This window comes from Symphalangus syndactylus, chromosome 13, assembly GCF_028878055.3.
Source record: "Symphalangus syndactylus isolate Jambi chromosome 13, NHGRI_mSymSyn1-v2.1_pri, whole genome shotgun sequence".
NCBI lineage: Eukaryota > Metazoa > Chordata > Mammalia > Primates > Hylobatidae > Symphalangus > Symphalangus syndactylus.
This window is the reverse complement of record NC_072435.2, coordinates 127767640-127794678: the sequence shown is the minus strand read 5'-3', so window position 1 is coordinate 127794678 and position 27039 is coordinate 127767640. Positions and strand designations below refer to the sequence as shown.

Here is a 27039-nt window from a genome sequence, read left to right as displayed (position 1 = left end):
TATTTATACAATTATTTATAAAATAACTGCACGTCTAGCGGTTAGACATGTCCCCATTACTATTTTAGGACTTTCTTGACTGTTATTCTCTTGCTTTTGCTCTCTCATGTGAACCTGAGAAACCTTTTGCTGAAATTTGATTCCAGCATGTGCGGGTTGCATTTACCCGATGCCACCCAGCAGCACAGTACCAGGAACGGCTGTGGGGTGGGCTTCTGGGCCCCCGAGTTCCTCTGATCACAGAGCCCTGACGTTTGTGGATTCCTTTCCTTTCCATTATGGGGCGCTGCATACATTGTCCATCTCAGGCTTCCTTTTTTTTTTTTTTTTTTTTTTTTTTGAGAACGTCTCACTCTGTCACCCAGACTGGAGTGCAGTGGCGTGATCACAACTCACTGCAACCTCCACCTCCCAGGTTCGAGCAATTCTCCTGCCTCAGACTCCTGAGTACCTGGGATTACAGGCGCCCACCACCACACCCAGCTACTTTTTGTGTTTTTAGTAGAGATGGGTTTCACTATGTTGGCCAGGCTGGTCTTGAACTCCTGACCTCATGATCTGCCTGCCTTGGCCTCCCAAAGTGCTGGGATTACAGGCATAAGCCATCGTGTCCAGCCCCCCCCCTTTTTTTTTTTTTGACACAATCTCACTCTCACCAGGCTGGAGTGCAATGGTGTGATCTCGGCTCACTGCAACTTCCACCTCCCAGGTTCAAGTGATTCTCCTGCCTCAGCCTCCCAAGTACCTGGGATTACAGGTGTCAGCCACCACACCCAGTTAATTTTTGTATTTTTAGTAGAGACATGGTTTCACCATGTTAGCCAGGCTGGTCTCGAACTCCTGACCTCAGGTGATCCACCTGCCTCGGCCTCCCAAAGTGCTGGGATTACAGGCGTGAGCCACCAGCTGTGTGTTTCTACAAATCTGGACAGTCCTTAGTTTCTCAGTGCGTGGCCTCCCCATGTGGAAATCTTGTTGGAGGCAGGTGGGACTTTGACCCTCGGGGTTGCTGATGTCTCTTTCCTGTTTCTCATCTCCTTTCCATTCTGTGGGGTGTCCCGGGAAATTCCCCTGGTTCTGCACTCCAGGGAACAAGTCCTCTCTTCAGCCACATCCAGACAGCAATTCGAGTTACTTGCTTAGCCTTGGTTTTTCAAGTTAATGACTGCATCTTACATTTAGGAGACTTTCTTCCATGGGTATTTTTCATATCTGGTTTTTTTTTATAGTTGTTTTGATTCATAAACTCACGTTTTTGATTAATTCTTTTCTCTCATTCCTTCATGTCTTTGGAAATTCTAACAGTCATCCTAAGACCTCTTTAATTACTCTTTTTTTCTGTCTCTTTGGGTTTAAATTCACCCATTTTGTTGGATTTCTTGGCTCACTCTCCTGGAATTGGATTTCCTCAGGTGCTTTGTCATTTTTATTTATTTATCAGGGTATTGCTGTCATCCTGGCTGGAGTATTGTGGTACAGTCATCACTCACTGCAGCCTTGAACTCCTGGGCTCAGGTGATCCTCCCGCCTCAGCCTCCTGAGTAGCTGGGACTACAGGCATGCGCCACCACACCCAGCTAATTTTTTTTTTTTTTTTTTTTGGTAAAGACAGAGTCTCACAGGGTTGCCCAAACTGGTCTCAAACTACTGGGCTCAACTGATCCTCCTGCCTCAACCTCTCGAAGTGCTGGGATTACAGGCGTGAGGCACCATGCCCAGCTGCCTTGTCATTTTGCTGAGTGCTCGTCTTTTATGGAAGTTGTGGCTTAACTCCATGAGTACCTGCTCTGGGAAGAAAGTTTCAGAGCACCTCCTCCCAGCACTTCTGACTCATGACATGGAAGTCGGTGGCAGGTGCCACCCTGAGGAGGTGCCCCTTCCCCTTTCCCAGGCAGGTGTCACCCTGGGGAGGTGCCCCTTCCCCTTTCCCAGGCAGGTGTCACCCTGGGGAGGTGCCCCTTCCCCTTTCCCAGGCGGGTGTCACCCTGGGGAGGTGCCCCTTCCCCTTACCCAGGTGGGTATCACCCTGGGGAGGTGCCCCTTCCCCTTTCCCAGGCAGGTGTCACCCTGGGGAGGTGTCCCTTCCCCTTACCCAGGTGGGTATCACCCTGGGGAGGTGCCCCTTCCCCTTTCCCAGGCAGGGGCTGCCCTGGGGAGGTGCCCTTTCCCCTTTCCCAGGCGTGCACCGGCCCAAGTGCATGTGCTGTTGCCTCTCGCCATGGGACACTTCTGGCTGCAGCCCCAGGGGTCCGTCAGAGCCAGTTTCAGCATCTGTTGCTGCTCATTGAGCTCGTCCCCACCCTGAGTTCATGCCAGGAGCCTGGCTGCACTCCCAGCACCTGTCCCCGCCAATGGACGTCAGAGCCACACGCACAGCACCTGTCCCGCTGATGGTCCCCAGAGCCTCATGGCTTCCATGCCACTCACTGCAGCCAGCTTCCACTCCTCCTGAGCTGTAGAGAATTTCACTTTGTTTTCTAATATTACTTTTAACTTTTAAAACAACTGATCTATCGTTTCTGTGTGTCTGAAACAGCAGGGGAGAGTTCTATGTCTGTGGTGCTGACAAATGTCTTCCCCACCATTTCATCCGTCACAGCTGCAGCGGGCCTGATTCCGCAGAAATCATGACCTAAACTGTATCCTCATCTCTGCTTGAGGACAGAAGCACATCATAGAAAAAGCCACCAGGTGTCGTTCTGCCATTCAAGGGACAGGGCTTCAGGGACAGATGGTTGTGTGGAGGGGGTGGGACCGGGTGAGAAGCCTCAGGCACTTGGCTCCATCGGCGGCATCCCGAGAGCTCAAAATGTGGGGCGCCCTCCCCGGAGCTTCTGACTCCACAGGCCCCAGGTGGGGTCTGGGAACTTGCGGTTCTTGGGAGTTCCAGGTGACATTGGTGCTACTCAGTCACTTTGAGAACCACTTGTTTGGAATGAAGACGCTGTTTCTCTCATTTGTTTGAGATGTTCAGTGTTTGGTGAGGTGAGCGGGAGGGTCTGGACAACGGCTGGCCCTGGGGCAGGAACGCTGTGGCCACTGCCTGCTTTGCCTCCAGTGTATCTGAAACCTCCATTGGGGTGGGAACGCTGTGGCCACTGCCTTCTTCTCTTCCAGTGTATCTGAAACCTCCGTCATCCAGGAAGAGATGGTTTCCTGTTGGACATTGATGAATGGCGCCCACTGCGCCCTGGGAGATGGGATTTGCCTTTCCAGTGATAAATCCAGGCAGATCCTGCCCCGAAGACGGATCGCTGCTGCAGAACGAAGCATGTATGTGACAAGAGGGTGGCATCACCCGCAGCCGCACCAGAGGAATTATCATTTCCCGAAACAGGCCTGGGCTCCAGGGGCAGGGACACGCTGAGCAGATTGTAAATCTTTTTTAAAAATCAGGTTCAGTGAAATCTCTCAAAGGGATGCACACAATTTCCTCCAGAGTGAATATGAAGCCCTGCCTTTTGTTAAAGGGGAAATTCCGTTCTGCCAAAGGGGAAGTGCTGACTAGGTGCCTCTTGGGTTTGTACCAGGTGAGACAACCTGGGGCTCAGGATGCCTAGGTTTCCGTCCGCGTCAGCCTGGACCTCTGGTGCATCCAACCCTTTTCCTGGAGGCCTGGGCTGGGAACACAGGGCTTGCTTGGCCTGTAAGGTTTTTTTCCTCATCTTGATGACACAGCTTTGCACAGCGCTTAGACAGAGTCATGCTGGTTCTAGGGACTAATGCAGATGGGGGGATGGATGAGTGGGTGAGAGGAGGAAGGGATAGATGGTGGCTAGGTGGGCAAATGAGTAGGTAGATTGATGGATAAATGGTGGATGGATGGGTAGATGAGTGGATGGATGAGTGGGTGGGAGGATGGATGGATAGATGGTGTCTAGGTGGGCAAATGAGTGGGTAAATGGATGAGTGGTGAGTGGGTGGATGGATGGATAGGTGGGTGGGTGGATGAATGGATGGGTGGATAAAGATGGTGGCTAGGTGGGTGAATGAGTAGGTAGACGGATGGATAAAGGAATGGATGGATGAGTGGTTAGATGGATGGGTGAATGGATGGATGGATGGCTGGGTGGATGCAGGGATGGATGGATGGATAGATGGATGAGTGAGTGGATGGATGGATGGGATGCATGGATGGGTGAATGGATGGCTGGCTGGATGCAGGGATGGATGGATGGATGAATGAGTGGATGGATGGATGAGTGCGTGTGGATTAATGGATAGATAGTGGCTAGGTGGGTGAATGAGTAGGTAGATGGATAAAGGAATGGATGGATGAGTGGGTGGATGGATGGATGAGTGAATGGATGGGTGGGTGGGATGCATGGATGGATGAATGGATGGCTGGCTGGATGCAGGGATGGATGGGTAGATGAGTCCGCGTGGATGGGTGGATAGATAGTGGCTAGGTGGGTGAATGAGTGAGTAGATGGGTAAATGGGTGGATGGGTGGGTCATTCTATCAGTTATTGTATCCAAGGAATATTGGCAAAATGGAAGAGAGGTGGGCTTGAGCAAATGGTGGCCATAACTTGAGAGGTGAAGTCTCATCCTCATTATTTTCAAAGTGAAAACCAGATTTTATAACAGTTTAGTGGATCACAACACCCAAAAGGAAACACACAGTTCATCACACAACTAAACCTATCAGTCAAGAAAGAGCCAAGTTATCCCCAAATTCTCCTTCCCACTTACAAGGGCAGACTGCCCACAGGGAGGAAAAGCCCAGAAACGCTGCCTCACAGGCTGCCTGGGAGCCCAAGCCTCAAGCTCAGAATGGTGCCAAGTGAAGAGGTGAACTTTGGCCACAGAAGCAGCCACAGCGTCTCTCCAGTCTTGTGAGTGGGCATCCCAGTCAGCGGCCCAAAGAGAAAACTGCTCATCCCCCCAGATGCTGGAGCACCTCCCAAGGTAGCCACGTGGGCACGCAGAGCTTGGGAAGGAAGACGCCCAGCGGAGACCAGGGAGGAGCTGGACATGGGGGACACTCAGTGCCCCCTGCCTGTGGACCCCCTCCCCGTCCCACTCCTGCCACAGAAAACACCGTCCTCCGAGGCTGCAGACTGCGCTCAGCACCCAGGTCCTGGCTCCTCGCTGGGCCTGCGGCTGCACCACGCACCATGCTTCCTGCAGATGAGAGTGCTGGGTGCCGGTCTCCAGGACGTCGTCAGCAAATGACCCTCCCCAGGAAAGCCTCTACATTGCTCTCCCTGAATGAGGGACCCCGTGGGGAGAGAAGCAAGGGGCTGTGCCCCTCTCTCTGTCTTCCTCTGTGTGTCTTTCTCTGTGTCTTCATCTCTATCTCTCTCTGTCTTCTCTATAATCTGTTTCTTTGTCTCTCTCCATGTCTGTCTGTCTCTTATGTTTCTATCTCATGTCTCTGTCTCTCCATCTCTCTGTGTCTCTATGTCTCTCTCTATGTCTCTGTCTCTCATTAGATGGGCATGGACAAGCCCCTTTGTGTCTCCCACCACCGTCTCCCCTCCCTCCACACGTCCAGTCCCTTAGGAGTCCTTTGGCTGAGCCCTGGACAGGGGATTGGGGAGGGGGACGCGGCCCCTCAGGCCTGGCCCAGAAGCCCCCCCGCCACCCTACTCTCCGCCCCCTCGTGCCTTGTCCATCCCCTGCTGCAAGTCAGGGAGGGCCAGCACCCAGGAGGTGATGGGGGGCACCTGGGTCCCGTGCTGGGTCCCATGTGGCCATGCGAGACTGCCCCCCCATGCCCACTGGCTGCTCTGTGCTGCCACGTGAGCCACGCAGTGGCTGTGGTGGTGCCAGCCTGGCCCCATGGGACCTGGGTGCTGGTTAGCATGTGTGTCCTGATGATACAAAGAGGGCTGGCTTCATTCTTGAACCTCGGTCTTGGAGCCAACAGGCAGGTTCAAGTGGACCCTGGGCCACACCAGCTTTGCTTGGCCCTCGGAGTGGTCCCCGCACTAGCCAAGCCCCGGCAGGGCAGCACTCTTGGGAAAGGGAGGAAGCACGCCCTCCCTGGAGGAGCTGCTCGTGCTGTCTGTTGAGGCCAGCACACAAACAGCCTCACCGAGGGTCAGGGCCACGCCCAGTATCCTCCCTGGGCTGCACTGGCATCCAAGCGGTGCTGGGCACTGCATCCTGGCCTCCGCTTAGAAACTGACTGTGTCTCTGTGTGTGGGGCCTGCAGCCCGACAGAAGGGCTGGTAAATTGCAGCTCCTTTGTCCCTGAGAGCCTGGGCTGTGTCACCTGCAAATTGTATGAGAAAGAGCTGGGGTTCCAGGCAGGGCCCCGATGAAACCTAATTGTGTCTGTTCCGCCAAAGCGGCCACAAAGCCACCCAGAGCTGCGGGGACTCAGCATCTGGAAACCAACAGCAATCGTGTCGCGTTTCCTCCCAAATGCCTTTAAACGGGCAGGACAGCGTGGCACTGAGGACGCTGACAGGCCAGTCAGCACCAGCGAAGGGTGCTGTGGAGGCCGGCAGGTTTCTCCAGGCTCACAGCCTCACGCTGGCTTTGCCTGTCAGCCAGAATCTTCCAGCTCTGTGTAGAACAGTGAGATGGGCCTCTGTGATGGGTGTGCATCCCCTGCTCTGCAAGATCAGGAGCTGAGCAGGATGGGGTGCCACCGCCTGCCCTGGTCTCCAAGTGGCTTTATCATTATTCAGGACAGCGCAGTCAGCAGGCCAGGAGACAATGGCCATTGGTGAGATGGTTTGTTACGGATCCCAGAGAAGGTGGTACCCCCAGGCAGGGCCACCAGGGAGGCGCCAGGCTGGGCAGGAGGCCGAGGGTGTGAGGGGGACGTGGCCAGGAATGGGCAAGGCCGGGTGAGCAGGCCTGGGGGGCCTGGCTTCCGTCATCTCAGCAGCTCTGGGGCAGGGGCCATCCCCCGAGTGGTTGGGTGGGAGGATGGCAGCCTGAGTGAAGGACAGAGGCAGTGGGCTGTGGACTCGCGTTGGCCGCTGGGGTGCAGACTCTTGTTGCCTGGTTTGCATTTGGAAAGACGCTGGGGGGTGCTCACTAGCTCTAGGAAATCGCTCACCCGGGAGGGGCAGGCCTCTCGGGCTAATGAGGTTCCAGATGTCAAAGCATCAGATACAGAAAATACGAAAGCATGATTAATACACGGGCTCAGCTCCTGCTTGCCCCCTTCATCCCTGGGCTCCTGCTGACGGCGGAGTTGCCGGTGTGGCGAGGGAGGGCGGAGTCACCAGCGTGGCTAGGGACGGTGGAATCACAGGCATGGTTCTCCAGCCATCTCCAAAGGAGCCGCCGTCAGGGACCTCACACGGGGCACCCTGCAATCGGCTCTCTCTTCTCCAGCTGCCCTTGGGGGCAGTGCCCCTCCTGGTAATCCTTGTGAGGGTGGTGTCCCGGCTTTCACCTGGGAGGACCGAGCGGCCCAGACCCCCGTCCCCACGCCTGACCTAGCAGAGAGGGGGTTGGTTGAGGACTCGGAGTCGCGGGTGCCCCCGGACTTGTGCTGCAGGGAGGGTGTGCGGACATGGGGGGTGGGGTCGTGCCTGCATCTCCAGGGCTGCTCCGTGACCCGGTTGTTCTGGACTGTCAGTACCCACGTGTGCCAACTGATGCAGTCGAGGCTCTTTCTTTCAGCTTCCAGGACGTGTCTGCATACTGTTGCAGAGAACCGGCAGCAAGTTGGGGCCTCCTCAGGCCCCCGGCGCCACCTGGAGAATGCAGAGGCCACAGTGGGCCTCACGTCCCCCAGAACACTCCTCCTCGGACATGAGGGCTAACCTCGGAACCCTTGGGTGCTCACACAATGAGCTGTCCCTGCAGGTACATCACCGAGGCTGATAGGAAGGACAGCTGAGTGCACGTGTGTGTGAGTGCGTGTGTGTGAGTGTGCGTGTGTGTGAGTGAGTGTGCGTGTGTGTGAGTGTGCGTGTGTGTGAGTGAGTGTGCGTGTGTGTGAGTGTGCGTGTGTGTGAGTGTGCGTGTGTGTGAGTGTGCGTGTGTGTGAGTGTGCGTGTGTGTGAGTGCGCGTGTGTGTGTGAGTGCGCGTGTGTGTGAGTGCGCGTGTGTGTGAGTGCGCGTGTGTGTGAGTGCACGTGTGTGAGTGTGTGTGTGAGTGTGTGTGTGAGTGTGCGTGTGTGTGAGTGTGCGTGTGTGTGAGTGCGCGTGTGTGTGAGTGCACGTGTGTGTGAGTGTGTGAGTGTGCGTGTGTGTGGGTGGGAGTGCGTGTGTGTGGGTGGGAGTGCGTGTGTGTGGGTGGGAGTGCGTGTGTGTGGGTGGGAGTGCGTGTGTGTGTGTGAGTGTGCGTGTGTGTGGGTGGGAGTGCGTGTGTGTGTGTGGGTGGGAGTGTGTGTGTGTGGGTGGGAGTGCGTGTGTGTGGGTGGGAGTGCATGTGTGTGACTGTGTGTGTGAGAGGACCTGTGTGTGGGTGGGAGTGAGTGTGTGTGACAGTGTGTGAGTGCATCTGTGTGTGACTGGGTGGGAGTGCATGTATGTGACAGCATGTGAGTGTGCCTGTGTTGTGGTGTGAAGGCTGCAGGCCCACGTGGGGTTTCCGTGTTGTGGTCTGAAGGCTGCAGGACCCGCGTGGGGTTTCCGTGTCGTGTTCTGAAGGCTTCAGGCCCGCGTGGGGTTTCCGTGTCGTGTTCTGAAGGCTTCAGGCCCGCGTGGGGTTTCCGTGTCGTGTTCTGAAGGCTTCAGGCCCGCGTGGGGTTTCCGTGTCGTGGTCTGAAGGCTGCAGGCCCGCGTGGGGTTTCCGTGTCGTGGTCTGAAGGCTGCAGGCCCGCGTGGGGTTTCCGTGTCGTGGTCTGAAGGCTTCAGGCCCGCGTGGGGTTTCCGCGTCGTGTTCTGAAGGCTTCAGGCCCGCGTGGGGTTTCTGTGTCATGGTCTGAAGGCTGCAGGCCCGCGTGGGGTTTCCGTGTCGTGGTCTGAAGGCTGCAGGACCCGCGTGGGGTTTCCGTGTTGTGGTCTGAAGGCTGCAGACCGCGTGGGGTTTCTGTGCCGTGGTCTGAAGGCTTCAGGCCCGCGTGAGTTTCTGTGTCATGTTCTGAAGGCTGGCGTCCTTCTCTGGGAACCCCCGACCCATCTTTGCTCTCAATGCCCGGCTGGGTGGGGCCTGCCTGTGTGCACGCCCGCTGCCGTGCAGAGTGTCCACTGACGCAAGCGTCACTCACAGCTGCAGACATGGTCCCAGCAGCACCTCACATCCACTGAATAACGGGACCTTCACCTCCTGAGCAGACGTAAAACCGTCACATGGGCCACAGCCCACAGGCGTGGATTGCAGGGCAGGGGTGAGGTGTGTGAGCACGTGACCTGCAGCTGGAGACCAAGTTTGGAGTGTGGCTGCCCCAGGTGCCGGCTGGGTGACTTGGACACACTGCTCAGACTTCCCGTGCCCGTCTCCTAATCCCACAAATGGTCTTGAAGGACCTGCCCGGGGTCCCCTCGACGGAGAGGGGGAAATGCTCTGTGAAGCTCTGGGCCTGCTGCCTTTCACAGAGAGAATATTCGGGAAAACCACGGCGGAGACAGAGGATGAGGGACACAGAACGGCCAGGTACACGAGAGTGGGTGGACGGGGTGAGCGGATCACAGGCTGAACCCTGTGAGACTGCGGATACACGGCTGTTTCTGGCCTGCGCGAAAGGTGGCTGCGTGTGGTTTGACTGAATAGACACGAGGTTGCCTCCCCATTGCTGTGGTGACAGCGTCCGGGCTGTTTTCTTGTACTAGGTCGGTGCAAAAGTGATTGTGGTTTCAGATCATGAACTTTAAATCATTATAACTAGGCTCAAACACACCTTTATTCGTCAAAATAGGAACCATTACAATCAACACATTTTTGCCAATGAGAAATAAGTTTGTTTATTCCTGTAGCATAAATATCTGTGCTTCAGGATTTGACAAACTCTTGGAACCACTGGGAACAGTTTCTTCCAGATGTCTATGTGTGTGATTTTCAAAATTCCTGTTTTTACAAAAATAACATGTTTCTATTAGCATATGTTTCTAAAAACATGCTATTTTGTGACGTAGCAATAGCAAATGCGTATTTCCAGGTGCTAGAGGCAGAGACCGAGGGAAGGGGCAGGCACTGTCCCTCTCTGTGGCCAGGGCCCTCACGGGCATATCCTGCCAGGTCAGGGGGACCCTGGGGAATGGGCCACGCAGCGGCTGGGAGTGGGGTCCGGGCACAAGGGGTGCTGGGAGGCTGCAGGCGGGTGGGGCCGCTGTTCTCGCTGGAAGAGCCGTGGGGGCCCCGGCTGGAGAGGGGCCCCAGCTGGAGAGGGGCCCCCGGGCTCACCCACCTGCCCAGCCGGCATGGTTCCTGGTCAGGGCTGGTTCCCACCCAGTGTGGTTTAGAGTGCAGGGCAGCTGGGAGAAGCTCCAGGCCCAGGTTTCACCCCAGTTTCCCACGTGGTCAGGCAGGGCTGAGGGATGCAAGGTGTGGGAGCCGTGTCCAGTGCCCCCAGCCCCCACCAGCACCTCATGAGGAGGGCGTTGCTCGGCACCCAAGAAGGCAGAGGGACCCACGAGCAGTGGAGATGGCCAGGGGATCTTCCACGCACGATGCCACAGAAGCCGAGCCACAAAACGAAATGAGCCTGGAGTCCAGGAGAGACACACATCACCCCACAGCCAGGCTGGGCGCCGGTCCCCGTTCCCACGCAGGAAGTCCTATTCCTATGGGAAGGGCCGGCTGCTTAACCACGGGGTACTCCAGGAAGGGGCCGTCTGGCCACTGCGGTGGCAGGAAGAAAATGAAGACAGCAAGAGAGACGGCTTCTTTCTGAGTAAAGTTCACGGTGCTGCCGGCAAGGCCGGGCACCCCTGCGCAGTGCGGCCATGTTTCCCGTGGAGACGGAGGCTGGGGCAACGGTTCAAGCCCAGCCACAGGCCCAGGGAGGACAGCACCAGGCTTCCAGAGCTCATCCCTTCACAGTGAGGATGCCGCTCCACACCACCCTGCCAGTGACAGTTCCAGCCTTGTGGAGGGTTGAGAGTCGGGTCTCCTCCGCCTGCTGCCACCCTGGAATTCACCTTCCAGACGTCAGCCGGGACTCACTGAGACCCAGAGATCTATCAGGGTCGGGGACCAGGCAGGGGTCTCCCCTGCTCCTGAGGGTGGGGCCCGAGTCCATGAGTGCCTCCCCTCCCAGCAGCCACCAGGAGCCCTGACGGCTGCCCTTTGTACTTGCTGCTCCTGTCAGGGGTTTTACCAAGTCGGCCCAGGAGCCGAGGGGTGGGGGTGGGCGACTGCAGCCCTGGGGGTGGGTGGTCCTGTTCAGTGACAGCTCCACAGCTCCGGGCAAAGAGGCAGCTTCAGGCTTAGCCTGGTGGCCATGGCTCCCTGCCACCCTGCACCAGCCACGTGGCCTCAGGCAGAGGAACAAGCCTCTGTGCCTTGGCCTCATGTTCACCTGCAGATGACGAGGTTGGCCCCACCTGCCCCGGCACAGGGTTGTGGGGCTTCCTCTTTACCCTGCTGCCACCTCCTGGTCCCGCTTTATTGGTTAGGGATAGAACAGTAGAAGGCCTCTTGGTTCCTCAGGCTCGCACTGATGGAGATTTGTGTCTCAGGATGCACAGAGCTGAATGCTTCACCAGCGACCGCAGGGGCGCAGGCTCTGATGGTCCACCGCCATCTTCGTTGTACAGGCTCTGGGGTGCATAGCTGTTGCCTCATGGTCTCAAGATGGCTGCCACTCCTCCAGACCTCACATCCACATCCCTAACAGAAAGAACGGAAAGGGGCAAAAGGTTCTGCCAGCTGAGGCTGTTCTCTTTTTTAAAAATCAGGATAGGCTGGGCACAATGGCTCACACCTGTAATCCTAGCACTTTGGGAGGCCAAGGCAGGTGGATCACAAGGTCAAGAGATCGAGACCACCCTGGCCAACATGGTGAAACCCCTGTCTCCACTAAAAATACAAAAATTAGCTGGGCGTGGTGGTGGGTGCCTGTAATCCCAGCTACTCGGGAGGTTGAGGCAGGAGAATCGCTTGAACCCAGGAGGCAGAGGTTGCAGTGAGCTGAGATCATGCCACTGCACTCCAGCCTGGCGACAGAGTGAGACTCTGTCTCAAAAACAACAACAACAAAATCAGGATAAGTCACAGCTTTGCCAAAAGCTCCATTCTGAGGCCCCTGCTTACACCTCATCGGCCAGGATTCTGTCAGCGGCCACCTCCAGCTGCCAGTGGGCCAGAGAATTGGTGGTTTGTGGATGCGACCCAAGTGACTCAGCAGAGTCTGGCACCACAGCTCCCTCCACGCTCACGGAGACGGCGCCTCCCACCCACCCCGCAGCTCCCTCCACGCTCACGGAGACGACGCCTCCCACCCACCCCGCAGCTCCCTCCACGCTCACGGAGACGACGCCTCCCACCCACCCCGCAGCTCCCTCCACACTCACGGAGATGGCGCCTCCCACCCACCCTGCCCTTGGTGATCTGACGATGCCTCATAGCGAGAGTCCTGAGGACACTCTCCGAGCCCCTGCTTCCCTGACCGCAGCACAGCCTGCCCACGCCAGCTCTGCACAGCCCCACGGCCCAGGAGGCCTGAGCTCAGGGCTCAAGCATGCCTGCGTCTCACCACCAGTTAACCCCACTCGCCACCCATCTCCGCTCAGAGCTGGGGTTCGGGAAGCCGTCCCCACCAGGGTGCACCTCATGGCCCCGCTCAGTCCTCCAGCTGCACCCACACGTGATCAGTGTGATGTCTGAGCCCCGCCTGCCCCCCCTCTAGATGACAGTTTCGCGATGGAGGCCGCATGTCCCCAGGGCCTCCAGGAGAACCTACAGCCCTGTTGCTTTGCTTGTCTTGACCAGAAGAACAGCTCCGACTTCACGGGACGGCCTCGCCCTCAGGCCCTCTGCCAGGCCCACAGCACCGCCAAAGACGACGTCAGTCCTCAGTGTACAGGGGGAGTTTCTGACCCAACGCCCATGTGCAGCAGGGCCCCTCTCCTGTCTCTCCTCTCGCTGTGATGCCCCAGCCCAGGGCCTGCGGACCACGGGCCCCAGGGACCCACCCACCTGTGGAGGAGTCGCTGTCTTCCCGCCTCTGGCCTCTGCAGTTAGTGACGGCCTCTCAGCCTTGGTGTGTCACCCACGCCACCCGTGTCTTCCTCGTGTGACCAGAAAGGGGTCCCCATCCAGACCCCAAGAGAGGGCTCTTGGATCTTGTACAAGGCAGAATTCGGAGCGAGGCTACAGAGTAAAGTGAAAGCAAGTTCAAGAGAGAAGTAAAGAAATGAAGTAAAGAGAAGAATGGCTGCTCCACAGGCAGAGCGGCCCCCAGGGCTGCTGGTTGGTTATTTACTAATTAACTTTTGTGGTTATTTCTTGATCACAGGCTAAACAAGGGGTGGATTATTCATGAGTTTTCTGGGAAAGGGGGCAGGATTTCCAGGAACTGAGGGCTCCACCCTTTTTAAACCACGTGGGGTAACTTCCTGACGTTCCCATGGCATCTGTGAACTGTCACGGCGCTGGGGGGAGTGTCTTTTAGCAGCTAATTCATTATGAGCATAGAATGAGCCGTGAGGACGACCACAGGTCACTTGTTGCCGTCTTGGTTTTGGTGGGACTTGGCGGCTCCTTTACTGGAACCCGTTTGTTCGAGACGGAGTCTCGCTCTGTCGCCCAGGCTGGAGTGCAGTGGCGCCATCTCGGCTCACTGCAACCTTCGCAATTCTCCTGCCTCAGCCTCCCAAGTAGCTGGGACTACAGGTGCACGCCACCACGCCCAGCTAATTTGTGTGTGTGTGTGTGTGTGTGTGTGTATATATAAATATATATATATAAGTAAAGATGGCCTTTCACCATGTTGGCCAGGATGGTCACGATCCCTTGACTTCATGATCCGCCTGCCTCGGCCTCCCAAAGTGCTGGGATTATAGGCATGAGCCACTGCGCCCGGCCTACTGCAACCTATTTTATCCACAAGGTCTTTGTGACCTGTGTCTTGTGCCGACCTCCCATCTCATCCTGTGACTTAGAATGCCTTCATCGTCTGGGAATGCAGCCCAGTGGGTCTCAGCCTCATCTTACCCAGCCCCTGTTCAAGATGTGGTTTGAATGGCTCTGACACTTGGACTTTCGCCCTGGCTGTGGGGCCAGATGGTCAGGTAGCATGGGGGTGACCACAGGCATCGTCACCCAAACCAGGACACCTGAGAGTTACTGGAGGTGCTATTAATAATTACCCCAAGACAGGGGTATCAGCTCGGATTGTCTTGGGCAGTGGGGATGCATGGCTAGTAACTAGCATTAACTAGTACTGACTGACTATCTGCTGCATGCAAGGAAGCCACAGGAGTGAGGGTCTTTGTCAGCTGTACCTGCCAAAGCAGCATGGATGGGTCGGCTCTTGGATGTGTAACAATCCACTCTGAAATGCTGTGGCCTAAGACAACCATTTCCTTGGCCCACAACTCTGGGTTGGCACATGCCCTATGTGGGGCAGAGTGGCTCTGCTCTCAGCTGGCCTTGCTGATGCCCGCAGTCTGCTGCCAGGTGAGCGGGGTTGGCCGGTTGGGGTGGGGAGGAATGGGCTCAGCTGGGCGGCTTTGCTCTGCTCCACATGGTCTCTCATCCTCATGCTGGTGTCCGGGTTATAAGACAGAGATCGGTGTGTGCGCAGTCTCCTGAGGCCCAAGCTTGGCCTTGGCACTGGGTGGGTTCTGCCCTTTCTGTTGGTCCAAGCAAATCATGTGACAAAGGGCCAGGGTGATAGCGTCCCTCTCTCAGTGGGGAGAGCTGCACACACAGATGCCAGAAGGCAAGTCCAGCTTATCCCCAGTTGCTGTCAGTGCAGAGTGCCAGCTGGGCTCCGGCCTCCTTCACCTGATGATCTTCCAGTGTGGCCAGGAAGGGGAGGGGCCCGGGCCTCCTGCCTCTTGAGAGCCCCTGAGAGGTGGGCCAAGTGCCTCTGGCTCCTGTGGCAGGATTTTGCCTGATACTTAGGTGTTGGTCTCCTCTGGCCCACAGAGTGGAGAATTTATTGCCAATATTCATCTGAAATTTATAGAGGGGTTAAACTGTTTCCCTTGAGGCTGTGATGGGAGAGCCTTTAAATTCTCCCTCTGCACAAGCATCAGTCTCCCAGGGAACACAGCACGAGGCAGATCTGTCAGATGATGTGCTGGTCCCTGGCTTCCAAATAGGTGAAAAATTACAAGGTCATTAACTGTGACACAGAAAAAAGACCTGCCCTGGGTATGGGGACGCCACACACCAGTGCTGCTCGCGTGAGGAGTCGTGGGGGGTGGTGGGGGCTGTCTTGTTCTTTTCCTGTTTTGCAGGGATTGGAAAGGGGATGTTGCTGAGGGCGTGGGGGTTCACTCTCCGACTTTATCACTCCTGAGCTAATGGCCCTGCTGAAAAGCCAGGTCACGCAAGCTGTGGGCCCGTGTGCTTAGGGGACACTTCATACACCCTGAAAGTTCAGGGGTCTGCGGCCCAAGCCCGGAGACTAAAGCAGCCCAGTCCCCGGCTGTGACGGGTCCTCAGCTAATGATGGAAGCCAGCCGACTCCCACCACCCAGGAGCCTCTCCCGTAGCTTCAGTCCTTCTAGAGACACAGTGGGGGACCCGAGGGCCGAGAGACCTGAGGCTGCGTTCACCCAAGAGGGGGCCTCGGCACCACCCGCAAGCTCAGCACACGCCGACAGGGCTGGAACCCGCGGAGCCGGCTGGGGGAGGCCTCGCAGACCTCCCAGCAGTCCCACCAGGTTCCCACGTGGAATCGCCCCAATGCTGCAGAAAGCCCCAGAGACAGAGTGGCCATAAGTGGCTGTGGGGTTCCTAAAGGGAGCACATTCGTTCTGCACTATTTATCACGCACCTACTGTGCGCCTGGCCTTGCTCTAAGCACTGGGAGGCAGCTGTGAGCAGAAGCGACAGAAACCCTGTCCTGCAGAGCTGAGCCGCGGGGAGGGGCAGTTGGAGACGGGGATGGACAGGAAGTGGTGCCATACTGAGGGCTGTGAGCCTCCGGTCCGGACGCCCAGCCACGGGGCAAGGACGGCGGCTCTGAACAGGACGGAGGGAGAGGACTCACCCTGAAGACTTGATGGTGACATTTGGGGTTTATTTTTACTTTTTATGTTTTCAGACACGGTCTCACTCTTTTACCCAGGTTGGAGAGCGTTACGTGACCTTGGCTCACTGCAGCCTCAACCTCCCGGGCTCAGGCGATCCTCCCACCTCAGCCTCCCAAGCAGCTGGGACCACAGGCGGGCACCACCACACCTGGCTAATTGTTTTTTTCTGTGGAGATGGGGTCTCACTATGTTGCCCAGGCTCGCTGGTTTTTTAATGGACAAATAGGAGTGTCCCCGTTCGCGGGGTGTGGCGTGCTGTGCTCAGGTCAGGCAACCGCACAGCTGCCATCTCCACATTTGCCATTTCCTTGTGTGGGGGCTCAGCTCCTCCTCCCTGTTGCCGGCTGGGTCATGATCAGGTCCGTGGTCCTCCCTCAGGGGCACCGGCACCCGCTCCTCTCTTCCTGTGGTTTTGGGTTTTGTTTTTGTTTTTGTTTTTTTTGACATGGAGTCTTGCTCTGTCACCCAGGCTGGAGTGCAGTGGTGTGATCTCAGCTCACTGCCACCTCTGCCTCCCGGGTTCAAGAGATTCTCATGTTTCAGCCTCCCGAGTAGCTGGGACTATAGACATCTGCCACCACGCCCAGCTAATTTTTGTATTTTTAGTAGAGATGGGAGTTTCATCATGTTGGCCAGGCTGGTCTCGAACTCCTGGCCTTAAGTGAGCCACCGACCTCGGCCTCCCAAAGTGCTGGAATTACAAGTGTGAGCCCCTGTGCCCGGCTGGTTTTGTGCCTTTAACTAATCTCTCTGGCACTGGAGCTTTGAAGGCTAGAGGCAGTGGAGCATGCAGAGACCTGGGAAGGATGCCCAGCGTGGGCACTGCCTTTGCCAAGGCCCTAAGGGGTGTGCGTGGGGGTGCTGGGAAGGCCAAGGTGCTTCGAACCCAGGGCGTGGGCAAGGCAGGCGTCAGGAGCTCTGGGGGGCTTCGTGTTCCCCGGCGTGAGGCCCGAGGACAGGATGCTGGCAGGTGGGGGGACCGAGTCCCTGTGGCCTCTGTGCTGGGGGTAGACAAGGAGGCTGAAGCTGCTGGAGGCCGCCCCAGAGGCCGCTGTGCCAGGCGCTCCTGAAGACGGGCGGGCGGACGATGGAGGACGAGGCTCTGTCCCGCCCCTGCAGAGCTTCCTTCGTCCCGGCCCCTTCCAGCGAAGGGCAGGGCTCCGAGGCTCTTCCCCCCACCCCGCCCCCTCCTTCTCAGGAAACCCGGGTGGTCTCAGGTTGAGGTGGGAGACAGCAGCAGAGTGGGAGGGCGGCGGGCGGGATCCCCCAGCGAGGCCCCTTCCCGCCACGAACAGAAATCCCGACCCTAGTCTGGAAGGCAGAAAGGAAGCCCCGGCTCAGGGGGCTGGAAAACCCCAGGCTGGACCCCGGCAGCTCCAGGCCGGCTTTTCTCAGGCAGACAACAGACAGACACCCAGAAACCACCTGCCATGACGGGAACCCGATGCAGAAACACGGTTCACTCCCTCGGGATGCAAAGGCCAACTTCACCAGGCACAGCGGCGGCGTGGACTCCACCACCCTGTGGTGACCTGGGACTATGGGGTGGGGGTGTCCCGGGCCGGGCTGAGCAGCAGGGAGGTTCTGGGTCGCCGGACCAGGGTCAGGGAGACTGGCAGCCGCGTGCCATAATCATCTCAGTGAGGAGGGAGCGGCTCCCTCCTGCCCCAGACTCTGATCTGCCTGCGGTGGGCGGTCTCGCAGCGGCTGTGAACGATGGGCGATGCGGCCTCCCGGTTCTCTCTCTCCCTGGGACTTAGCTTCCTGAAGGCAGAGAGTTCCCCCACACAAGGGACTGGGCCTCTGGGATGGGGTGGGCTGACGGGCAGCCCCCAGAGGATGCAGTTAGGGGCCCTGTGAGCGTGGCCCTCTTTGGAAAAAGGGATCTTTGCAGACATGATTAAGATAACGGCCTGGAGATGACAGCAGCCTGGACTAGGATGAACCAGAGTCCAGGGATGACTGAGGGATCTGAGCTCAGCTGGGCAGAGGCACCACCCTCGGCCTCGGCACCTTCTCAGCACCGCAGAGCGAATAGGGCAATGCCAGGGCTGCCCACCCTTTCTCGGGTGGTGGTGGGGGGATTCGGGAGATGAGGCAAGCACAGTGCCCGCCCTGGGCCTGGCACACTCGTCCAGCGAGGGAGGCTCAGGGCTGAGGACCTGAGCACGGCGGAGCTTGGGCCACGTGGATCAGACCCGTTTGTCCATAGTGACGTCAGCCCATGGGTGGCATCGGCCTTTTTTTATGGGGTGGATGGGATGGGACAGCACAGGATAGGGTAGGATAGGATGTGACAGGGGCTGGCTCAGGGCTCTCCAGGAAACAGATTAATAGCAGATGGTGGGGGCAGGGGTTTAGATGTGTATGTTCATCTAAGGAATTACCCGGTTATGGGGGCTGAGAATACCAAGATCGGCCGTCGGCTGGCAGGCGCCCAGGAGAGCCGGTGGCATGAGCACTAAGCCTGAAGGCAGGCGAGGACCCACATCCCAGCCCAAATCGAGCAGTGTGTGAACGCTCCCTCCCTCGGCCTTTCTGTCCTACTCGGGCCCGCAGGGGACAGATTTAAACACGGCTCCCACCAGAGGCTGTGCACAGACCACCCAGAATCGGGAGAGCAAATGTCCCAGCACCCTGTTCCCTGCCACGTTGACACAAAACTAACCCTCACAGGCAGGACAGCGCGGGGGGACAGGCCGGAGTGAAAGAGCACGTATAGGAAGGCCGGTACTGCTTACGTGAAACCACACGGAAGGAAGTGAGCATAAAAGGATACGCAGTGACAGACACGTTTCTGCTGCACGTGGGGGTTCACAAAGCCAGGGGCCGCAGGGCTTTATTAGCTGGGGAGGCTGGTTGGGCTTTTGTTCAGACCCAGGTTGCGTGTGTTCTGGGGATGCGTGGAGCGGCGTCTGCACAGCAAGCGGCTGTTTGTAAACATTGTTGGTGTGTTCGGGTGCTGGGGGAGGTGGCTGGTGCAGTGGGGCGGGGGGTTCCCTGCACAGAACAAGCACTGGGGGGTGGGAACCACAGGGTGAAAAACCTGTTAAGTGTTGGGGTCGGTGGCATAAACTCCCCTCCCCGTGGCCATCGTGTAACGCACAAGAGAAGTCACAGAGACGAGCAGCCTGCGCTGGACACAGCCCAGACCTGAACCTTCTCTGTGTGCGGGGTCCCCTGAAAACAGCCCCCAGGACCCACCAGGCCCGTCGGCGGTGCGGGTGCCCCAGGAACGGAGGGCCGGGCCCCTTGGCCTCTCACGGGCCCCCGGCTGGCTGGGCTGCCCGCCTCTGTTGGGAAGGACGCCCGCACCCAGCGCCGTCTCCCCGCAGGTGTGGCAGTGTGGCGGCAGCATGGAGGTGCTGCCCTGCTCCCGCGTGGCCCACATCGAGCGCACCAGGAAGCCCTACAACAATGACATTGACTACTACGCCAAGCGCAACGCCCTGCGCGCCGCCGAGGTGTGGATGGACGACTTCAAGTCCCACGTGTACATGGCCTGGAACATCCCCATGACGGTGAGTCCCGCACGAGCCGGGAGCCAGGGCAACGCCACGGCAGGGCCGGGCCGGAGGGAGGCCCCCTTGGGCCCCCTGCAGGTGTGAGCAGGTGTGTTGACAGGTGTGCACAGGTGCAAGCAGTTGTGTGTGCAGGTGTGAGTGGGTGAGCTGTCTGCCTGTGAAGGAGCCTTCCTCACACTGGGAAGAGACCAGCTCACACCCACCCTATGTGGTTCCTCTCAGCCCAGAGCAATTGCCTGTGGTTAGAAGCCAGGGAGGGGCGGCCTCTCCCCAACCTGGTGCTGCTGCCTCAGCCAGGGCTCCACTTAGCGCCCTGCACGGCACCTGTCAGCCAGCGTGGCCCCCTCCCCTCCCCACCCCAGCCCCAAATGTCTGTTTCATGAACGGCTCATATGCTGTGTGGCTTCCCGTCCTCGGCGCCACATTTTCCAGGTCACCCCCACCGTGGCTGAGTCACGTCCACAGCGTGAAAGGGCATTCGTCTGTGGCTATGTCAGGGCAGAGTCATGTCCGTGGCGTGAACGGGCCCCTCGTGTGGATCCACTCATCCGTGGATGGACATTTTGTCCACGGTGTGAACGGGCCCCTCGTGTGGATCCACTCGTCCGTGGATGGACATTTTGTCCACGGTGTGAACGGGCCCGTCGTGTGGATCCACTCATCTGTGGATGGACATTTTGTCCACGGTGTGAACGGGCCTGTCGTGTGGATCCACTCGTCCGTGGATGGACGTATTTGGTTTTTTCCTGTTGGGTTTTGGCCTATGAGTGGCTGACCTGCTTCAAGTTGAGGATTGCTGTTTGTTTTCTAATTTGTAATTTCCCATAAAGAGCCTGAATTCTGGCTTTTCTCAAAGCACCCCACCCCCACAACCCTAAGAAGGGCAGGTACTGAGACAGGCCGCGACCCATCCCGCCACACCCCAGTGTCTCTGGAGCCACCCCCTTCCTTCCCTGGCCACTGTAGGCATTGAGTCCCTGAGTTCTGGGAGGACTCATCTTAGAAACAGCCTTGTTTTTTGCATCAACCCCAGTAAGAACCACACACACGTATCTATTTACATCTGTCCACATACAGCGCTTTGCATACATAGCACAAAAGTCATCCTCCTCATTCACTATATTCTTAAAATTCCCACTACAGCCCCTAAATTGGTTCACCACCCCCTGCTACAGTGCACCCCAGTGTGTGGGTGACACGGCCTGAAGGGGCCCCAGGCTGGACCATTCACTGCAAACCCAGCATCCCGCCCCCAGATCAGCTCCCACGGCAGCTCCCGCCAGGCAGATCAGGAGCCGTGGACACGTGCACTCGTGTCTGAGAGATGAGAAAAGGGTACCCGGTGCTCCCAGAGCCTTGTTTTCCGTGCAGTGATAAGGAAAACATGCAGGGCGATGACCTCCCCAAGTGTGTGGGCAACTGAATGAGGGACTCCAGGCCCCGGGGCAGCCAGGCCGGCAAACGTCTGTCACCTCCCTGGGTCCAAGGGCCCTGGTGTGAGCCCCTTGGCTGATTAAAGCCTCATAACAAAGTAACAATGAGTTTCTGGCGTGATCGTCCCCACTTTACCAATGAGAAACTGAGGCACACAGAAGGTAGGGGACTGTCCCAGCATCACACACCAGAAGGTGACGGGATTCAAGCCCAGGCCGTGAAGGCCAAGTCATCTGCCCTCCCCACAAGGCCTGAGCCTGGAGGGTCCCTGGGCAGGGGCAGGTGCTCCCTCAGGGCTGGCTGGCTGTCAGGGCACTGGTCCCTACAGCCCCTCAGGCCCCACAATCCCAGGAAGACGCAGATACCACACTGGGCTGTGGTTTCTCACGGCAGAGGACACAGGTCAAAGTCAGCAGAGGGAAGAGACACCTGGGCAGGGACCAGGAGAGGCCGGGTGCAAGCTCCCAGGTGTCCCCTCCCGGGGGGTCCCGTGGACTTGATTCTCCAGCACCCATGCGTGACAACACATGCCAGGTGGGGCCAGCCAGGAGCCCCCGAGCCTCAGTGTCCAGGGTCCTCACCAGGCTGGTCTCGTGGACATGACTGACCTCGGTCTCCACCCTCCAGAGGTCAGGCTGATGCTGTGCTGCCAAGGCCAGGTGAGCAGGGCCGTCTTCTCAGGCAGGAGGTTCCTGGGCCCGGGTGGGTGTGGACGAGCCGGCTGCAGCAGGGGCCCTCGGGGCTGCTCTCCGGCAGGGTCCTTCCCCTTGGAAGCATCTGCCTCAGACCTCTGTGGATACTGGGAGGCTGGGGGGGTCCCACCTGGATGGGGCCTCAGCACCTGAATCCCCGGGGGAGGCTGCTTCTGTGAGGGGACTCAGTCCCTGGAGCCCCCCAGTCTCATCATGGGGAAGACCCAGGTCATGGGGACGGTGACACGTGCCCTCCTGCCTACTTCTGGCCTTGCAGAACCCAGGGGTGGACTTCGGGGACGTGTCTGAGAGGCTGGCCCTGCGTCAGAGGCTGAAGTGTCGCAGCTTCAAGTGGTACCTGGAGAACGTGTACCCGGAGATGAGGATCTACAACGACACCCTCACGTACGGAGAGGTAGCGCCTCCCCCGCGGGCCCCGTCCGCCCTGACTCCTGCACACACGTGTGCATTCAGGGTGATGCAGGCACATCCACATGCACACACAAGGTGCAGGTTCGCATAAACACACACGCACCTGCAGACACACGTGTCCATACGCAGCCATTCCTTCACATGGACCTCCCTAGAGGCAGGCAGGTGTGTAGTCACATCCATGCATACACGTGTGTTCACATGCCTGATTCAGACATACTTACTCACATGTATGTGTACATAGGCGTACATGCACTCACCTAGATGTATGTACAGAGACACATTCACAGGTAGGTACGTAAATCCATGCACACACTCATATGTACAAGTGCACGCGGACACGAGTATACATTTGCACAGTTTTGCTCATGTACACACAGAGCTCTTCAAACACAAATGTATGTTTCACTAAGTGCATAAACCGTAAAGGGGCCTCTGCAGATAAACATACAGCCCTTGTTATCAAGGCAAAATAACGTGTGTATGTGTACACATCTGTGCATCCACATATGCAGAGCCGTGTTCATACACCACCGTGCGTGCATGCAGGTGCTCACACAGACGCACACGATGGGTGATATGCACACCCACACTCACACAGGCACATCAGCTACACAGAGAACCCCATCTCCACTGGCCCCCACGTGCACAGCGCTCTGTAAAGCCAGCGAGAAGGTGCTGCTCTTCTGCCCTCTCCCCGGCGGGGTGCCTCCCACCATGGGACTTGAGCGTCCCAGCCCTGAGCTGGCACTCGGATGGGGCAAGGAAAAGCGTCCCTGGGATGGATGGTCCTCGCTGAGCCTCCCCTCCCTGCAGCTCCTGGTCCACTGCACGCTGACTCCAGTCCCTTGGGCACAGAGGTTTCCCAGGCAGCGCTGAGAGTGCATCGGGGCGCCACCCCTGTCCCCCCAGCCTCCCTGTGCTTCTACTCTGCCCACTCTGTCCTCAATTAGCCAAGCTCAGGCACCCCCCACCCAGAGCAGCCGTAACATCCAGACTTCTGCTGGGCTTTCTCATCAGTCCCGATTCAAACCTGTGTGACCTCTTGTGGTGGCCATGCTATGGGTCAGCTGCTGCTACAAACCCAGCAGCCTGGAAACGCGGTGGACAAAAGCAATACGTGTCTACGCTTGCTCACGAGCCAGGGCCACCCAGGCAGTGCTGCCGGCCTGATCCAGGCTGTGCTGATCTCAGAGGGGCCTGTTCTGGCGGCTGGAGGTTGGCTGACCGATGACAATCATCCCGCAGCAGGCTGGCCCGCGCTTGTTCTCAGAGGGCTGTCAGGATTCCTTCCAAGACAGAGTGGAAGCTGGAAGGTCTCCCAAGGGTCCAAGCCGACGCCAGCCTAGACTCCAAGGCTGGCGAGCAGTCTCTACCCACTCAGTGGGAGCTGCAAGGGTGCAGGGAGCAGACGGCAAGGCAGGGAAGCCACTCCACAGCCTAGGGCCTCCGTCCCTGCTGCTGAGCAAGGCTGACACTGCCATCCTCAAGCCTCCCTATTGAGTGATGGCCAAGTCTCCATCTGTGCATGGCGGACACATCCGTGTCTCCATCAGTGACAAACTTGGTCAGCCACTCCTTCCCAGGAGGTCCAGCAAGTCCCTTCCCAGGCAGCCCACCCAGCCGGAGCACTCCACACGCCCCCTCCTCCTCCCGCGGGCACCTCCTTAGGTGCTGGCTGCAGCGCTGGCTGCGCGAAGCTCCCTGGGGCTGCACCCTCAGGTGACTCTGGACTTTCTCCTGGGGCTTCTGGTTGCAGGTGAGAAACAGCAAAGCCAGCGGCTACTGCCTGGACCAGGGCGCAGAGGACGGCGACCGGGCGATCCTCTACCCCTGCCACGGGATGTCTTCCCAGGTAGGAGCAGCAGCGGCCACTCATGGAGCTCCCGAGGGGAGCACCCCAGGCCACCCGGACCCCACACCCCGGGGCAGAGGCACAGGGCCAGCCTTGGGCATGGGGTGTTCTGAGGCCACCAGGGCTGCGTTCCAGGGCTTGGAGCAGCCTGAGGGCCCCTCTAGAAGAAGCCTCCCAGCCTGCCCCACCTGGAAGGCAGCAGAACGCAGTGAATTGAAAACAGCCTGGGCCGGGTGCAGTGGCTCATACCTGTCATCTCAGCACGATGGGAGGCCAAGGCAGACAGATCACTTAAGCTCAGGAATTGAGACCAGTCTGGGCAGCGGGGCAAAACCCTGTCGCTACGGAAAGTACAAAAATTAGCCGGGCATGGTGGGGCATACCTGCAGTCCCAGCTGCTTGGGAGGCCGAGGCAGGAGGATCACCTGAGCCTGGGACGCCGAGGTTGAGCCGAGATCATGCCACTGCACTCCATCCTGGGCAACAGAGTGAGACCCTGTCTCAAAAAATTAAAAAGGAACCAGGACTTTGGGGTCAGATGGGCCATGGGCGCGTCACTCCCCCCTAAGTCAAGTGCAACAGCACTTAGCACTCAGGGCTGTTGCGTGATTGAAGTGGAAGTGTGGGAAGCATTGGCCCTGGGGTGGATTAATACGGAAATACTGCTGCTAACCTCTGAGTCATCCCCACCCGGGCGGGACTCACCTGCAGCACAGGCCCGGGCCCAGCCTTGCGGAATCACAGTGGTCAGGGGCTGGCCGTAGTGAAGGTCCAGGCCATTCTGACCACGACCCCCATAAGGAACTGGACGTTTCTAACCCCACGGGAATGCACGTTCCGCTCACACATGGCGCTGCATGTTATCCAAATTAAACCCGACTCCTGTCCTCCCCGACATGAGTGGGGCCGTGCTCTGAGTCTGAGCCACGTTCATGACATCTGTCCAGGCGGAAGCCCAGCCACCTGTGCAAGCCGGGAGCCTGGCCCTGCGGGGCATCTGGGCGCCGTCCAGCCCGCATCCCCACGTGGGCCCTGCCTGGAGGGCCTCTCCCACCCACAACAGTGTCCCAGGGTAGGGGGCTCCAAGGCAGCCGCTCAGGGCCCCGTTTGCAGCTCAAGGCAGCTCGCACGGCCTGTCAGTGCTCACTGGGGAGAGCCTGGGCCGGAGTATGGGCCATGGCACCCCCAGGCCTGGACGCTGCTCTCACACAGTCCCGGTGGTCCTGTCCTCAGCTGGTGCGGTACAGCGCTGACGGCCTGCTGCAGCTGGGGCCTCTGGGCTCCACAGCCTTCTTGCCTGACTCCAAGTGTCTGGTGGATGACGGCAGGGGCCGCATGCCCACCCTGAAGAAGTGTGAGGATGTGACGCGGCCAACACAGCGGCTGTGGGACTTCACCCAGGTCAGCCTTTGGGGAAGGGGGGCCAGGGGGTTGGGGCAGGGCTGCTGGGACCCCTGGGTGCCTCTGCCACTAGAGCCAGCCCATTGGGTGGGAGCTGGAGTGTGGCAGTGGGTGGTCAGGGGACGGGGCCTTGGATCAGCTGCTCCCTTATGGGCCCCGACGCTCACAGAGAGGGCAGGTGACTGGTCAGGGTCACACAGCCAGAGAGGGGCCGGGCTGGACAGTCCGATCATAGCCCTGCATCTACCTCTTCCAGCCTTAGGTGCCCAGGGTAGAGGGAGGATTTAGGGAGGGGATGACATATGATTCCAACCTGGGCCTCTAGCCCTGCAGGAAAGACAGGAAATCCTTGAAGCTCCGCTGAAGTCAGCCCCTTCCTGGCCCCCCCGGGTGCTGCTGGGTTTCCATTCAAGCTGCCCCAAGAATGAGCATGAGGGCTGAGAGCACGAAGCAGCCTCCCTGAGGTGGGGGGAGGGGGAACGAGGACGCCTGCACCTGGCTGACTTGGTGTGCCTGTCCCCACAGAGTGGCCCCATTGTGAGCAGGGCCACGGGCCGCTGCCTGGAGGTGGAGATGTCCAAAGACGCCAACTTCGGGCTCCGGTTGGTGGTGCAGAGGTGCTCGGGGCAGAAGTGGATGATCAGAAACTGGATCAAACATGCACGGCACTGACCCCACCTCCGCCTGGACCCCCACAGACCTCGGGAAGGCGCTGGGCCGAGCCGGTGTGGCTGAGTGACCGGGGTGTCAGCCACTGCATCTGGAGTACAGCTTCTGCTAGGACAGGTGGCTCTACCCGAGGGAGGGCGTCTGGGGACAGTGACGCCAACTCAAACACGTGCCTTCTCCACGGTATCTCCTGGCCAGGCTCTGGGACAGCCGCCGCCTCTGCATGTACCACAGCCCCCCACGCCCCATAAGGAGGCCAAGCCCCGGACCATGCGCCAGGCTGCACCCCAGCATCTTCCACCCATAGGCCGCCCGTGCTCCAAGCAGCCTCCCCCAGCACTTGCGGCCGCTCAGCCCTCCAACCAAGACCTACGTCACACATCATAATGCAGCTCCTTGTGGTCTGGTAAGAGGGGTGCTGGAGGACATGGACAGCGACAAATGTGAGGCCGTGTCTAGGAGGCTGGCACGACTGCTTCAGCAGAGACCAAATAAAGAGAGGATTAGGCAGCAGCGCTGTGTGTGTCTTCCTGGGAGCTGAGCTGGGGGGTGGGGCCCGGTCCCGCCTCTCTCCCAGGCACCTGGGCCCTGCCGCAGCCCAGCCCCTCGCCTGTTTTAATAAATACAGTTTTACTGGCGCCCAGCCATGCCCATTTGCTTACTATTGTCTGTCGCCACCGCTGTGGGGCTCTCGGCACAGAGTCGAGCCATGGCCGCGTGGCTCACAAAGCTGCAGACGCGGACTCTGGCCGATTAGGAAATCATTGGCTGAAGCCCGTGCTGGGATGTGGCCTGGCAGGCGGCCTCATGTGTGCAGACAGACCATGAACTCGATGCAGCCAGAAAAACAGAGGAGAGCACGTCCCCTGCAGCCACCCATGCAGCCGGGGGCCGTCAGCCTGAGAACTTACCGGAACAGAAAACCAAAACCACGTGTTCTCACTTACCCGTGGGAGCCGAATGC

The 27039-nt window shown here is 58.6% G+C and overlaps 2 protein-coding genes across 5 annotated transcripts in view; one reads left to right on the top strand and one right to left on the bottom strand.

The window, feature by feature from the left end:
* Positions 1-26718, top strand: part of GALNT9 (polypeptide N-acetylgalactosaminyltransferase 9) — a 120214-nt gene extending 93496 nt beyond the window's left edge. For 2 of the 4 annotated variants that reach the window (XM_063614798.1, XM_063614799.1), the window contains 6 exons: positions 7594-7779; positions 19404-19589; positions 21996-22133; positions 23910-24005; positions 25239-25406; positions 25932-26718. In XM_063614798.1, coding sequence (XP_063470868.1) covers positions 7594-7779; positions 19404-19589; positions 21996-22133; positions 23910-24005; positions 25239-25406; positions 25932-26078 — 921 coding nt within the window. In that variant the 3' untranslated portion in view covers positions 26079-26718. The other 2 variants (XM_055239755.2, XM_063614800.1) reach the window with 2 other exon arrangements.
* Positions 12-7433, bottom strand: LOC134732075 (uncharacterized). The gene is made up of 2 exons (XM_063614822.1): positions 3130-7433; positions 12-3070 (listed from the first exon to the last, which is right to left on the bottom strand). Exon 1 carries the CDS (start codon positions 4555-4557, stop codon positions 3574-3576), a length of 984 nt encoding a protein of 327 aa, XP_063470892.1. The 5' UTR covers positions 4558-7433; the 3' UTR covers positions 12-3070; positions 3130-3573.
* Positions 26719-27039: the final 321 nt, after the last annotated feature.